Source organism: Hyperolius riggenbachi, chromosome 6 (assembly GCF_040937935.1).
Source record: "Hyperolius riggenbachi isolate aHypRig1 chromosome 6, aHypRig1.pri, whole genome shotgun sequence".
In the NCBI taxonomy this organism is placed as follows: Eukaryota; Metazoa; Chordata; class Amphibia; order Anura; family Hyperoliidae; genus Hyperolius; species Hyperolius riggenbachi.
This window is the reverse complement of record NC_090651.1, coordinates 50,699,074-50,713,755: the sequence shown is the minus strand read 5'-3', so window position 1 is coordinate 50,713,755 and position 14,682 is coordinate 50,699,074. Positions and strand designations below refer to the sequence as shown.

Sequence of the window (14,682 nt, the reverse complement as noted above, 5' to 3'; positions counted from 1 at the left end):
GGTAAAGGGAACCCGAGGTGAGAGAGATATGGAGGCTCTGGGGGTGTGGCTGCTGTAGCAGTTTGTATGGCATCATCTCCACTATTAACACTACCAGGCGATGGGCACAGACTGGAACTTTATGAGAAGACTGCAGCTTATAGCACAGGCAGTCTGTGTTGTAGGAATTGTCTGGGTTTTGACATTAATAGAACTGTGCAGACACTGTTACAGAGCTTGTTTCGGTGTGTGTCAAGGCTCTTTGATCAAAGAAAACATTTGTGCGTGGAATGATGCTTTAATGCCCTTTTCACTATAATACTGCTATATCACATGAGCCCTACATTGCAGAGAGCTATAGGAGCTACAAAACCCACACATTAGCCATTTGCTAACGTAGATCGCTACAGTGCAAGTTTATGGGGGCTATTCACAAAGCAGCATTATGCTGCAACACATGAGTCTACACATTTTATTTGACAGCTGTAAAAGTTGAAGGATGTCGGTGTTTTATGCATTACATGGCTGATGTTAAGTTCTTAGGTTCTTCTGTAAGACTTCATGTGCATAAACTTTTACTTATCGTGCATTAAATCCAGGGCCAGATTTATATCTTGGGAGCCTCTAAGCACATATGTTCTGGTTACCTAAACTCCTCCCTCTGTCAAACCTGCAAATCCCACCACCTCTCGAACTGCTGCTGTGTGTTGGCTGCCCATCACCTCTAACACCAATGATAGGCAGACACCTTTCCTAGTGAATGAGTCGCTGCTGCAGAATATAAGTCACTGTCACTTCAGCAGATTATCCCTGTCAGCTTAGAGCACAGTCCCCCCATTCAAATAAATGGAAAATGTTGCAGCAATTATTTTTGTTTTGTAGCAAACAAGGTGCTGAATTGTGGTGCAGCCGATGTGACTTGACCTCTGAATAATCCCAAAATATGTTCCTACTTTCCTAAAACCTGAGACAGCCTTAGATAAGGTCTGGTGTTTGTGTAAATCTGCTTCAGCTGTGAATAATATTCTGACTCCGGCTTATCTCTTTATACCAGTACTGTGTGAGGATAGAGAAGAACCCTGGACTTGGATTCAGTATCAGTGGTGGACTCAGCGGCCAGGGAAACCCCTTCAAACCTTCTGACAAGGTGAGGAGATGAGACACTGTGTGTAGCAGATGTACTCTTGTGTGTCATTTGTTTGATGTTAGATTGTGACAATGGTTCCTGTGGTTATCAAAACCCCAGGACCATCTAAGGAATGAGAAGAGGGTAGACCAAGTGCCCAATGGTGCAATATCATTTATGGGCAGGGCTGGTTCTCTCATGAAGCAAGGTGAAACATTTGCATCAGGCACAGGGATTCCAGGGGCAGCATGTTTGTACTGTGTTTACACTAACAGCATGTAGTCAGTGTAGGAGGTGAAGCAAGAGGAGAGCGAGGTGAAGAGGTCATCATTGGGCAAAATCAGCTTGTTGTGCTGTGTGAGGAGTCTGACAGTGAGTGAGGAGGGGGGGGGGGGGCAGGAGAGCAGCAGTGTTTCATAAGACTTGCACAGCAGAAGGGAGGTGCGCATACTCACAAGTTTGCCTCAGGCAGCAAAAAGTCTAGAATCGGCCCTGTTTACGGGTTATTGTGTGTGTGTGTGTAGTGTAGTATCAATATATACTCACAGAGGTGGGTTGCAATTCCTTGCAACCACTGCGCCTGCAGGAAAATAACCGTCCCCATTTGGTTTTCCTGGTCTGTGTACAGGAACTGGATGTTCGCACTCTTAGAGGTTATACTAAAAACCTATTAGCTCCCAACGGAGGTATAAGACTGAAAACAAACAACAAGGGGTGGAGGCCCTCCGATGTGAAAAAATAACCCTTAAAGTAATCTAAGGAAGTTGAAGGCAGTATCTTACCTCTCCAGAAGAATTTTAGGCCAGTTTTACTGAAAAAAAAGTTTATGAGTGCACAGTAGTAAGACAACACATTTTGCGGGTGTTTGCCCACTTCCTCAGGTCAGTGCAGATCAAAAAATTGCCTTTTTGCCTGGCTGTGAGCCCCTCTACCTCTCTAAGGAAGTGGGCAAAACACCCGCAAAATGTGTTGGCTTACTATTGTGCTTGAATAAACTTTTTCCGGTAAAACTGGCCTAAAATTCTTCTGGAGAGATAAGATTCTGCCTTCTCCTTCTTTAGATAGCTTCAATAGGTTTTTTTTTCTCATACTGGGCACCTCCATCCCGTATTGTCGTTTTGTTTGCTAACCTAAAATTTACCGGAACACTCTTTCCACCATCTATTCTGGTGCAAAGCTCTGAACTAGGGATGGAGTTCCACCCGGCATAGGTGCGCCAGCAGCAAACTTCCATTACAGCATGACCTCTGACCTGAAGTCAACTTGCCACTGAAGTCCAAACCTGTATGTCCTGACGGTAATGCAGGTACCCAAATGCGGTCATCGTGGCAAACTGTATTTTAAGGGAACCCTGAAGAATGTGGATGAAGTCATGGCTAACATCTTCAAAAAAAATGTTGCTAAGCTTGCTGCTGTGCTGGTCCTAATGCATGCAGATAAGGGGGTTGATTCACGCGTGATAACTGCTATCACAACAGTTATGTGTTTCAGATACTACTTAGGCCAAAAGATCAGAATGACAGGCTCGTGCATGGAAATAAACACCTTATTGCTTATATACTTATCTTACCTGCCTTTGGCCCAAAGTAATGCCATCTGTGTGAAAATCACAATGCTCGTCTCCAAAGGTCAGAGAGGGATAGTATAGGAAGCTGCAATCGTGTTTCAATTTGCAAGAAGGATTGCTTTGCTTTCTATCACTGTAGCTTGCACACACAAGCTCCCTTTTCCTGTGATTCTTATTACTGTATATTTTTTTATAGCACTGATGCCTTCTGCAGTGCTTTACAAAGTATACAGTCATATTGCTAACTGTCTTTAAAAAGGAACTCATTATTTCAGGTTTCTTTTAAATGACATTTCAGTATGTAATCTTTAAAGGGACTCCGAGCAGTGCAAAAACTATGGAAAGATGCATATCATTCTAAAGCGCTCTTTCTCCTCTTTCCAATGATATATAAACCACCACCCTACGTCTTTTAGTTTTCGCTATTTTCGCGATTGAAATTGCCGCGGCCGCGATTTCGATCGCGAAAATAGAGAAAACTAAAAGGTGTAGGGCAACGATTTAGGTGTCGTCAGAAAGAGGAGAAAGAGAGCTTTAAAATGATATCCATCAAGCCATAGTTATATTGTATTACACAGGGCGACACTTTCCCCAGTGTCAGGAGCTCCATTTTGCTGAATGCAGCTGCTGACTTTGACAAAAAGTCGCCCTGTGTAATACAATGTAACTATGGCTTGATGGATATCATTTTAAAGCTCTCTTTCTCCTCTTTCTGACGACACCTAAATCGTTGCCCCACGCCTTTTAGTTTTCTCTATTTTTGCGATCGAAATCGCGGCCGCGGCAATTTCAATCGCGAAAATAGCGAAAACTAAAAGGCGTAGGGTGGCGGTTTATATATCATTGGAAAGAGGAGAAAGAGAGCCTTAAAATGATGTGCATCTTTCCATAGTTTCTGCACTGCTCGGAGTCCCTTTAATGTTATGATCACGCAGTGTTATTATTTAACAGTGTTGCTTATAGTGTATTCGCAAAATGTCTATATACGTACACATAATATGTTTATTACTGTATAAATTTCCAGCATGTTTTTTATGTTTGCTTAATGTGTTGTGGCATTTAGTGGACATCACACCAACATCTTCATGTTCATAGTCATCCATGATCATCATCATTTACTGAAGTGGAACTGGAACATGTGAAGAAAAAACAGGTCTGCATGTACTAATGCTAATATGATTAGTAAAAATGACCTTAAAGGGAAACTTAAATGTAAAAAAAAAAAACTTGGCCAGCTACTTACGTGGGGCTTCTTCAAACCCCCTGAAGTCCTCCTGCCCCCTCGCCATGATTCAGAGCTGCGCTGTTCTTCCGCTGTCCCCCTCTTAAAGCTGGCTGACTCGGCTGGTCACCAGCTGCTAGGCATGAGTTGCCCTTGCTGCAATGCCATAGCCAGAAGAGATCTTAGCATGTGTGGTAGCAATTTTTACTTACTTTGCACGCACAGAAAGCTCCCGGTCATGGTAGCGTGATGGAGGAGGGCGTGGCACGGGGCCAAGCATGAGCCGTTCGGAGGTGGACAGTGGCTATATGGAGCAGCGCTGAATTACGGTGAGGGACCAGGAAAACTCCAGGAGGCTTGAAAAAGCCCCAGGTAAGTAACTGGCCACTTTTTTGCTCGAGTTTCCTTTAACACACACCTGAGGGGATATGGAGGCTGGAATATGCATTTTTCCTCATAAACAATTGCAAATTGTGAGCACCTGCATGGGGTGAGGGGGAGGATTATTGGATCAAGGGCATTGTATTGTTTTGTGGATATAGCGCCAGATCGTTTGAAATATATTTTGCCTGCATTGCACTAAGGAGCACTGCTTCTTCTAGGCTAGTAAACAGACCTTTAAATACTCATATATTTATAATTGCAAATTTTAGCCATAGACCCTGAACAAGCACGCGGATCAGGTGCCCTGACTGAAGTCTGACTGGATTAGCTGCATGCTTGTTTTAGGTGTGTGATTCAGACACTACTGAGCCCAAAGAGATCAGCAGGACTGCCAGGCAACCTGTGTTGTTTGAAAGGAAATAAGCATAGCAGCCTCCATATCCCTCTCACATCAGGTTTCCTTTGAAGTGACACTATAGGGAGTCCATGGATATGAATCCACTGTTACAGCTTGCCAAAGGCCCAAGTCTTTTTTCCTTCAGGATGTGTGGAAATCATTGTGTTGCATTTTTAGAAACTGCTTCCTTTCCTTGTTCTCACCCCATGCTTGTTGAACGTAGCATCCTTGTCTATGGGAATGGCAGTGACGTAATTATGGCCTCTATAGTCACAGGGAAGGGGGGGGGGGGGCATCATCTGGGACAGGGGGTCCGAAATTCTTCCTTCCCTCCTTTACCAGGGCCCCACTCCCAATTTCCCTACATGTTGCTGATTATCCTCCCACAGATCAGAGTGATGGTAGTGCTTGAGCTCACCCCTTCCAGCCCATGCTGCCCTTCCACTGCAACCACTAGGTCTCCTCTGCCTTGTTTTTGGGCTGAGTTTCCCTGCACGTCATGTGACTTCATGCGATGTGTGGAAGACCAAGAGTAAGGCTAGTGGCTGCAAGGGGGAGTACAGGAGGGACCCGGTGCTGGAAGAGTTAAGCCCAAGCACTACCAATTCTCCGATCTATGGGTCTGTGAAAGGAAGGATAAAGAGCGACATCCAGGAGTGCATGAGAAGGGGCCCTAATGGAGGAGGGAAGGAAGAGGTCTGGGCCCCCTCCCAGGCCAGCTGTGGATCAGAAGATCAAATTATTGACTATTGCGGAAGGGGGAGGGCGGCATCATCTGGAATGATGCCCCTGTGAGAGCATCTTATGACCTGGAACACAATATGCTACCGTTGTTGTAAGTCGAGTTGCTTGTGTGCACCGGAACTTCTGGAGAATTTGCTGGTCACAATTCTTACAAATCTTCTAACCACCCAAATATGCATTTGGATAGTTGTCCAGAAATCACCTTCAAAGTACACCTTACAATGATGGGGTGTGTAGTCACTTCTCCTTCCCTTACACTGTGGACTGCCCATGCAGGCCACAAACCTTCATATGTCTGTGCTTGACGCTCTTGCCAACTATTCCCTTCTATAATAAGCCAACCCCTTCCCATCTCAAATAACCATCAAGACTAGCCTGCATAAGGAACATAGAGCTCTAGGGCATCTCCCATGGTATGTGGATGGTCATGGAGGCACCTAATATGTAATGTGGACCATTAGCAGTCATTACAGTGATACTCTCTCTTTATAAGGGGTGATCGGCACTGACCCAGTGCCCATGTTCAGGGCCGGTTTAAGCAACAATGGGGCCCAAGGGCAAAATAAACCTGGGGGGCCCCCCAACAGATACCCCGGAACAAAAATCGACATTAAGGGACCAGCTGCTGGTATAGTCAGGGTGTGAAGCCCCAATCGGTTGGAGATCCACATTCTGGCTATCCCAGCCTGCATGGGGGACAAGGGGTTAAAAAGTTTCAGGAGGGGGGACCCCACATAATTTAAAAAAAAAAAAAAAAATTCCCACACTCTAAACATAAAAAAAAATAAAATTGGAAAAATAGGAAAAAAATGCCAGGGATCTTCATACAGCCATATTGCGGCTGTATAGCGATCCCTGGCCAAAGCGCTGCGGCTGCGTATAGACCCCCTGGAAACCCCATCAGGGAATGTATTGCTCTTTCTTTTGATGCATGTAAAATTACACTACCGTTAGGTTTGCTACTAAAAATGACATTTACCGCATTTAAAAGTATACTTTTTTCCTTTGAAACTTTAAAATCGATTTTCTCAAAAACTAAGGTCTTTTTGAAAAATTGTTTTTTCTTCTTATTCCCAATGATCCCCTTAATATATCCTGAAAATGTAGGGTTTCTAGCATTTAAGGTGGATTTGCTATTAACTGTTAAAGTCGTCGGGTTTTTAAATGTGTATTTTTTTTTCCTTTGAAACTTTAAAATCGATTTTCTCAAAAACTATAAGGCCGATTTGAAAAAAAAATGTTTCCTCTTGTAGCCAATGGGGGCCCCTACAGGCTCTGGGGCCCTGGGGCAATTGCCTCCTTTGCCTCTATGGTAGCGCCGGCCCTGCCCATGTTCCTTCTGCTTAGGAACCTTAGGTCCTGAGCACACTCCAAGCTGGCAAGCTAAAATCTTTAAAAAAAAAAAAAAACCCTGAAGGGAGAAAAGTTCCCAATTTGTGTACTTACCTCAATAGAGGGAATCCTGTGGATCCTTCAGAGGCTTCCTCCATCCTCCTTCTTCAGGATGTTCCAGCCCTGTCCCCTCTGCAAAACCATCAACAAGGGCTTCCCGATGACTCATGCATGCATGGGCACGATTGGGCTCCGCTTTTTCCACAAAAGCCAGAGCGGATTTGGAGGACTAAACACTGGAACGCTGGAGGAGGACGGGTGAAGACTCTGGAGGATGCAGAGTCTTCCCTCTCCCGTGGTAAGTATCAATTTTTTGCATTCTTCAAGGACAACCGAGGTTACATGCGACATGATGAGATAGACATGTGTATGTACAGCGCCTAGCACACAAATAACTGGGCTGTGTTCTTTTTTTTCTTTCTCTTCCTGAGAGAGTTAAACATCAGGTATGCAAGTGACAGTTTCTGTCCGGGTCGAACTGGGTCAGACTATTGCATAACCCTCACTGATAAAGTAATTACAGCCATAAAACTTTCCTGTCAGTAAATAGCTTCTGAGAGCAGGAAAGAGATACAAAGAGTCAAAAACGCATAGATTTGAGCTCTGGCATACTTCAATGAAGGTGTTATGAAGCAGAGACAATGAAACAGTAAAAACTTTAAAACTAGATTTAAAATTAAAATAAAACTGTGGGATATCTAAAAAAAAAGTCATTTTTAGGAGAAGGTGGATAGAAAAAAATAGTTTTTCTCATCAGTTTATTTTCACCTCAGATGTCCTTTAAAAGGTTTACTTTACAATCAGCATTCAGCCTAAGATGAAAATAATGGCTAAATAGAATGCAAAGAAGTAGCAGCAGGTGAAAAATAAGTGAGTGCAAAGGTGTCAACACGTGCTGTGCAAGGCATACTTACAGCTAGTGCTATCCTTCTTCACCTTCTGAGAACTGCTGCTTCAACCTCCCAGATCTTTCATTGTTAGTAAAAGTGAATAGGGGACTATGCCATTGGGCACACAATTTTCATATTTTCTGAAGCCACTCAGGAAAAAGCGCTTTGGAAAAGTTAGTCATGTGATCCAAGATCCATTTTGAAAGCTGGCAGCTGAAAGCATAACTCTCTGTGACCGGCACTGCAGCTCAGCAGCTTTGTGAGCTTCCTTCTTAGTTCCATCCTGGTATATGTGGAATAAAGCATTGAACCCTTCACACACCCTCTCCAGTATGTTTATAAAATACAAATGTACCTTATCACCCTGCCATGCATGCAGTAAGAAACTATTCCTCACTAGGGATAGCTAAATGGTTTTTTTTCACACTGAGCAGGGATAGGGAAGACAAGATGCTGTAGTGCAGTGGTCCTCAAACTCAGGCCCGCTGGCCGAATGCGGCCCCCTGAGGCTTTTTTACCAGCCCCACACACACAAAATGTATTACTTATAGATGCGGTCAGCTACATCTTTAAATATTGGTGGTCCGCATATGGAATAGCAGTGCTTGCACCACCCATCCACATGGAAGCCAGAAAGCAGTAATGTGCTGGTTTCCAATCAAATTCCACATCAGGTGACACTGCTGTCCAATTGAACTTCAGGTTGTCACCTGGGTATGCTTCACTGTCTGGCCTGCATAGACATCATTTTATGTATATTCCGGCCCCCCAGCAGTCTGAAGTATGTTGACCTGGCCCTCGACCCAAAACGTTTGGGGACCCCTGCTGTAGTGCATCATTGCTGGCCATTAATCTCTCAACAGCCAATAGAGAATGTGAGCAGGGTCATGTGATCTGTGTTCAGAGAACAAGGAACTGGCTGCTGCTCCCTCACAGTTGTTTTCATTTGACTACCTCATGGAGGTGATGATGGGATAAGGGGAGGAGTCTGTTCATTAAACTTGCACTGTCATCTCAACAGGAAAGGGAACTACGGGGCACAGCCAGCTAGGTATTTTCAATGCATCTTGCAAGAAGGACAGACGTGCAATGCGCAAACCTGTGCATGGCTATTGAATGCAAATTTACTATCTTGCGCATTAAAAAAAATGGGATTGTGAACTCTTTATTTAAACCAACCCAGAACATATGTGGTTGCATATGTGCTGCAGCACAGTGCTGACGAAAGACTATAGACCATAAAGGAATTAAAGTTTTTTGCTGCCAAATACAGAACCACTGAAGGTTGAAGTGAATCCGAGGTGAATATAAACTGATGAGATAAGAAAATTGAACCTGTCCTCCTACTCCTAAAAATAACCCTTTTTTGTAGCTATTTCATGGTCTTATTTTATGGACAAACATTATCAACGTAGATTTAATTTTTTTGGGTCTCTGCTCAATTGCAGCATCTTTAGAGTCCCAAAATGAATATACATGAAAATACATGAACTATTGACCTTTTTTATCTATCCCTTGCAGTCAGAAGCCCAGTTATCTGCCTAGGAAAGTGTTTTATAGCTGCCATTCGTTATTAGTGAGGGACGCCATAGCCCGACTGGGTCCCGACTGTAGAAAAACATATTCAGTTGCATAGCTGAATATTAACTCTTTCAGGCAGGGAAGAAAGAAAAGCAGCACAGTATAGGTGTCGGTATGCTTGCCACTATATATGCACATGTCTATCTTATCACGTCACATGTCATCTGGGGTACACTTTAAAGAGGAGCTTCAGCCTAAACAAACATACGGTCATTAAGTTACATTAGTAATGTTGATTAAAATAGATAGGTAATATAATCTCTTACCCACCCTGTTTTAAAAGAACAGGCAAATGTTTGTGATTTCATGGGGCAGCTATCTGTAACGATCGGTGTAACACAGAGAGGGTCTGATTACCGGTGATCTGCAGTATCACCGAGAATGCAGAATATACCCGATTATTGATGATCTGCAGTATCACCGATAATCAGATATATCTTCTAACCTCTGGACACCTGAGAGATGAGTGTTTGGTGCAACAGTAATACTTTGAGGAAAGCACCCGTAAGATAGGTGCTAGACAGTAAGAGCTACTGCTATGGATCAGATTCCTTCCACAGGTCTGATGCTCCCCAAGGGGCAGAGCCAGGCTGAGACAGTGGGAAGGACAGAACGTGAGTGACACCAATGGGCAGTGTCACTAACAGATCTGTGAACTATCTCTTAACAGGAGAGATAGTTCTCGAGGTCGGACAGGCCAGGTCATAAACACACGGACAGATACAGTACAGAGACAGGAGACAGATGCGGAATCCTGGAACTAGCAGAGTTTGGCAACAAGGCATAAGAAAGACAAAGGTACAGAATCAGAGATCAGAAGAATGGACAGGAAGGCAGGAGGTCATAACAGATAATCAACAATGCCTAAGCTTGAGAGTGAGCTCCTATATTCTCACTCTCCAGGAACTAGACTAGATAATAACAATGATACAGATGGTACAGAATTCCTAGACTAAGGTGTGAGTTCCTTGCCCATCAACACCTTGGAAACTTGTCTAGATATTAACACAGATAATAACAGAATTCCTAGACTAAGGTGTGAGCTCCGTGATCATCAACACCTACAAAACTGTCTAATAACACAGATACTGACAAGGTCTGAGTGCTACCACGTAGTGATCGCAACGCCAGACCCCAGAGTAATGACCAGCACCCAGTACATATACACCAGCGCTCTCTAGCGCCTCCCCTAAGTGCTGGACCAATGGAAGTTGCTGAATTTGTCAGCTGAACGGCTAGATCAGCTGACTCCCTTCTGACTGTTACAAAGGCCCTGCCTCTCTGCGCGCGCGTCCTCCTGAACCAGTGTGGACTATCAGTCCCAGCCACACCAGACATGTGTTGTAATGTTCCTGCTGTGTTGAATTCGGAATCTGCCGCACCGCTGTCCGTGTGTGCGGCGTTTTCTCCGCATTCCGCATTACTGACAAGAGTAGGCCTATGCATGCTACCTGCCTCGTCGGACGCGGAATCCGCCGCCCTGTTGTCTGGGCATGCGGCGGTTACTCCGCGCTCCGACTGCGCGCCCGCTGCCATGTTGAACGCGGAATCAGCCGCCCTTCCTTGAGTACTGGCGGCGGCTTTTCCGCGTTTCCTCACACTATCTTTTTGGTTGAAAGGAGGTGACAGGGAGCATGAGACACAGTTCCAACTGTCCTGTGTTCTGATCACCCCTCCCAGCTGCGTGCGCTAGGCAACGAGAACAACATCAGAAATCCTATCATGCTTTGCACAGCATCAGGGGAAAAATGCCCGGGTAGATTTCTTTGATGGGGTGGAGCTTAGCTTCTGTGCAGCTAAAAATGAAGCTTGAGTAAATAGAACAAAGTTCTGATGCTGTGAAACTGTTAAAGAAACATCAAGCCTTTTCAGTGCTGCTGAGTAGATTTTTAGTCTGGAGCTTCACTTTAAGAACTCTTTATAGATATTTATTGCGTCAATAAATTCAGGATCAGAGTTCAATTAAAAATATTCAGCACTTTTTTTTCAACTCTTGACTGAAATGTTTCTATCCAGCGTAGGAGCAGATGGGAAAACACATTAGCTAATTGTTTCAGGTGGTGACTGGCAAAGGTTATACGTAGTCCCACATACAGTACCACCGGGGCTTCAATCATTAGTCATTAATTAAGGGTATAATTATACGACTGCAACCTTCAATTAGCGCCTGTAAACTCTGTCTTCCAGCATTCAGACTATTCTTTAGAACTTTTCAGAATTCTGGAGGGATGGCGTTATCACTGCGATGGCGTAGGTTGGCAACTCTGCTGCCCTCGCTACTGGCAAAGGAAAACCAGGGCAGGGAAAATAAACATTCTTGGCAAATAAAGTTTGTTTTCATAACTTACCGTATATACTCGAATACAAGTCGACTCCAATATTCAACCCTCTTAAGCTGGAATTGTTTATTGACTCAAGTATAAGTCTACCCAGCAAACTTAATGGCTGCACTTGGGGCTCAGGAGGGGTTAATGAGTGCACTGCATACAGTATTGCAGCCATTAACCCCTTCTGTCCCTTAAATGCAGCCAATACCTCCTCCAGACTACCAAGTGCAGCAATTATTTGGTCCCTTTTGTGCAGCCCAGTATTTCTGCCTCGTCCTTTTCCTTGTTAATTGTTGTGGCCAGGACTTTCAGACCTGTGTTTTCTTGGCATTTTTCTTGACATTTCCTTTCCTCAAAGTATCACTTACCACAGGGTACATTGCTGCAAATGGGAATGTCACTATTAGGACACACATTGCTCAGCGTTGCCCATGACCCGCGTATAAATCGACCCCTATACTTTTACGCAGTGAAAAAGACCGAAATTTCTAGACCTATACTCAAGTATATACGGTACATTAAACGCAGACACACACAAAATAATTCTGGTTATGATGAAATGCATGAGCAACCTGAGAGTACGGTACTGCGTGACTTTGGTGCAATTTCAGGTTGAGTTAAAGATGTGTACACACATCCAATTTTTATTGGCCAGTTTTACTACTTCCAAGTAGTAAAAGGGACAGTAAAAGGGACAGCAGTAATTCAATACTTTGAACAAATTATGTAGTCGGGGGGGGGGGGGGGGGTGTTAGTGTTAGGTCTTCTATTGGGTAAACTTTGCCCTCATTTTAACATGTCTGCATGCCTGGGATGTCATATTAGTGCTACAGCATACACTGTTGTCCACTTACCATGTATTCAAAGAACCCCCCCCCCCCCCCTTCCCCCGAAATCAGTCTGGTAATCCAGACTTTCTAAATAGGGTATTTGCTTGATTATTAAACAACCCACCACCCTGGGTTCTTGCGAACCATCGGGGTTCTGTTGATCCCATCACTGGTATCAAGGGGCAAGCAGCCCCAGAGCGTGGGGTCTAAATAAACACAGGTCTTCACCAGAGCACCTCGCAAGGGATGATGGGCCATCACCCCTAATGGGTGGAGGACTACTTTGCTGCCTGGTGCTTGCAGGTCATGACCCCTAGGACTACCCCACCACTGATGGAAAGAGCAGAGGGTACCTGACGGGATAACAGGGGATACTGGCAGAGTGGAGCATTGGGCAAGGACAGACTGGCAGGACAGATACAGGACAAATAGGCCTAACCTTAGAGATCCCAGGAAGGGACTGATTGGCAGGGAAAAACCCAGGAAGGGAGCTGGCTGTATGGTTCCCAGGAGGTAACAGACAGGCAGGGGGAAATCCCACATATGGAGCAGACAGCTAGGAACAAAGGAGGGACAGGCTGGAGGAAACCCTGGGCTACTGCAGATGACTGGAGAGTTGCTGGAGGGAACTCGCAGGCTGAGGGAATTCCAGGGAAGCTGCAGGTAGCAGGAGAGCTCCAAGAGGGAACTCACGGGCATGGGGAATCCCCAGGGAAGCTGCAGGTAACAGGAGAGCTCTGTAAGGGAACCCACAGACTGAGGGAATACCAAGGGAGACTGACAGGGAACAAGGATGGATGAATGCCAGACAGGAGTCAGACAGGGAGTGCAGGGATCCTGGTTAGGCTGCAGACTGATTAGTAGACAGGCTTAAACAGGCAGGCAGGTAACAGGCAGACAGGTTAGTAGGCAGGTAAACAGGCAGGCAGGTCAGGCAGGGTAGCAATAGGGATAGCAGGAGGGGGCATCTTGGAAGGGGAGACCCTGGTAGCAAGGCCGGTTTAAGCGGCACGGGGGCCCTGGGCAAAGGTAGCCAGGGGTCCCCTTACCTCCCCTCCTCCCCCAATTCAGCCCTCAAGGCCACCAAGCCTGCCGCTTTTATTTCCCTGGTCAAGGGTTTGGGAGGGGACCGGTCATCTGACGGCTTTTTTGCACCAACCAAGTACAGTGTGGCTGAAAGGATCGGCATCCATTTTTCCAGGCATACTGCTGTTCCTTTTCCACCTTCACATCACTAAAACTGGCTTCCTTCCAGTAGCTAGGCTGCATCATTGCCAAGCAACAGACTGCACATATGCACTACAGGAACTACTCTATGCTGTGTCCCCAGTATCTATAGGGAGACAGCAGAACATCATGCAGGGCCTGCTAGGAATCTGACATAGTTGGGGAAAGACCATCTGGAGGGTCTGATGGTGCTTGGGGGCCCTGGGGCAATTGTCCCCTTCGCCTTAATGGCAGCGCCGGCCCGAAAAGGGAATAGCCAAAAGGGGAAAAGACTTAAAGGGGGGAACGGCGAGGGAACGCCGTAGCTGAGACCCGGGTGGCAGCCGCAAAGAGTGAGTGAGAGTGCTAGGCTTATAGAGCCCGCCTCTCAATTAGTGTCAGGTGCAGTACCGCCTACAGCCACTGCATAAAAGGGCATCAGAGAGGCGCGCGCATGGGAGAGACGCCAGCTCCAAGGAGGAAGTCGGGCCATGCAGGACGGAGAGACGAAGGAGCTGCATGAGACCAGGTGGCTGGAGTGTAACGAGCGATCCTTACGCTCCACCGCCATTGCAGGAGAACCAGTGCAGAAACAAGGCGCGGTAAGCACGAGCAATCGTGACACTGTGGCTACAGCCCCCAACCAACAACATGTCAGGTCCAAAGCTGTTTGGCTACATTTCCTTGTGGCAGTTCAGAAAGGAACACTGCTAATTTGACTTGATCAGGAACTGTAGTTTTATTTAGAAGACATTTGCTGCTCTCGCGTGGCATAAAGTGCAATGACTATAACAACCAATAGGAATTCACTTTGTAGGAGTTAATTAAGTGAAAGAAAAATCGTGATTTGCCGCTGTGGTTCTTGCACTTTGCACATGACTCTTCTGCATGGTATATGTTGACGTATGTCTCATGTTACATTAGTGCTGTGCTCCTGATACACCCTCCGAACCAAGTCGCCTCCATCTTCTTTCGTGGACACCCAGAGGCATCACACTTCGTCAAACTCAACGTAGAGCAATTGTGATAGACGCCTA

The 14,682-nt window shown here is 45.5% G+C and overlaps 1 protein-coding gene across 17 annotated transcripts in view; it reads left to right on the top strand.

Moving 5' to 3' along the window:
• Positions 1 to 14,682, top strand: part of LRRC7 (leucine rich repeat containing 7) — a 503,433-nt gene that overhangs the window by 452,259 nt on the left and 36,492 nt on the right. For 13 of the 17 annotated variants that reach the window (XM_068239239.1, XM_068239240.1, XM_068239250.1 and 10 more), the window contains one exon: positions 1,034 to 1,126. In XM_068239239.1, coding sequence (XP_068095340.1) covers positions 1,034 to 1,126 — 93 coding nt within the window. Of the gene's footprint in view, positions 1 to 1,033; positions 1,127 to 3,735; positions 3,826 to 14,682 lie in introns of all 17 variants that reach the window. The other 4 variants (XR_011021947.1, XM_068239247.1, XR_011021946.1 and 1 more) reach the window with 2 other exon arrangements.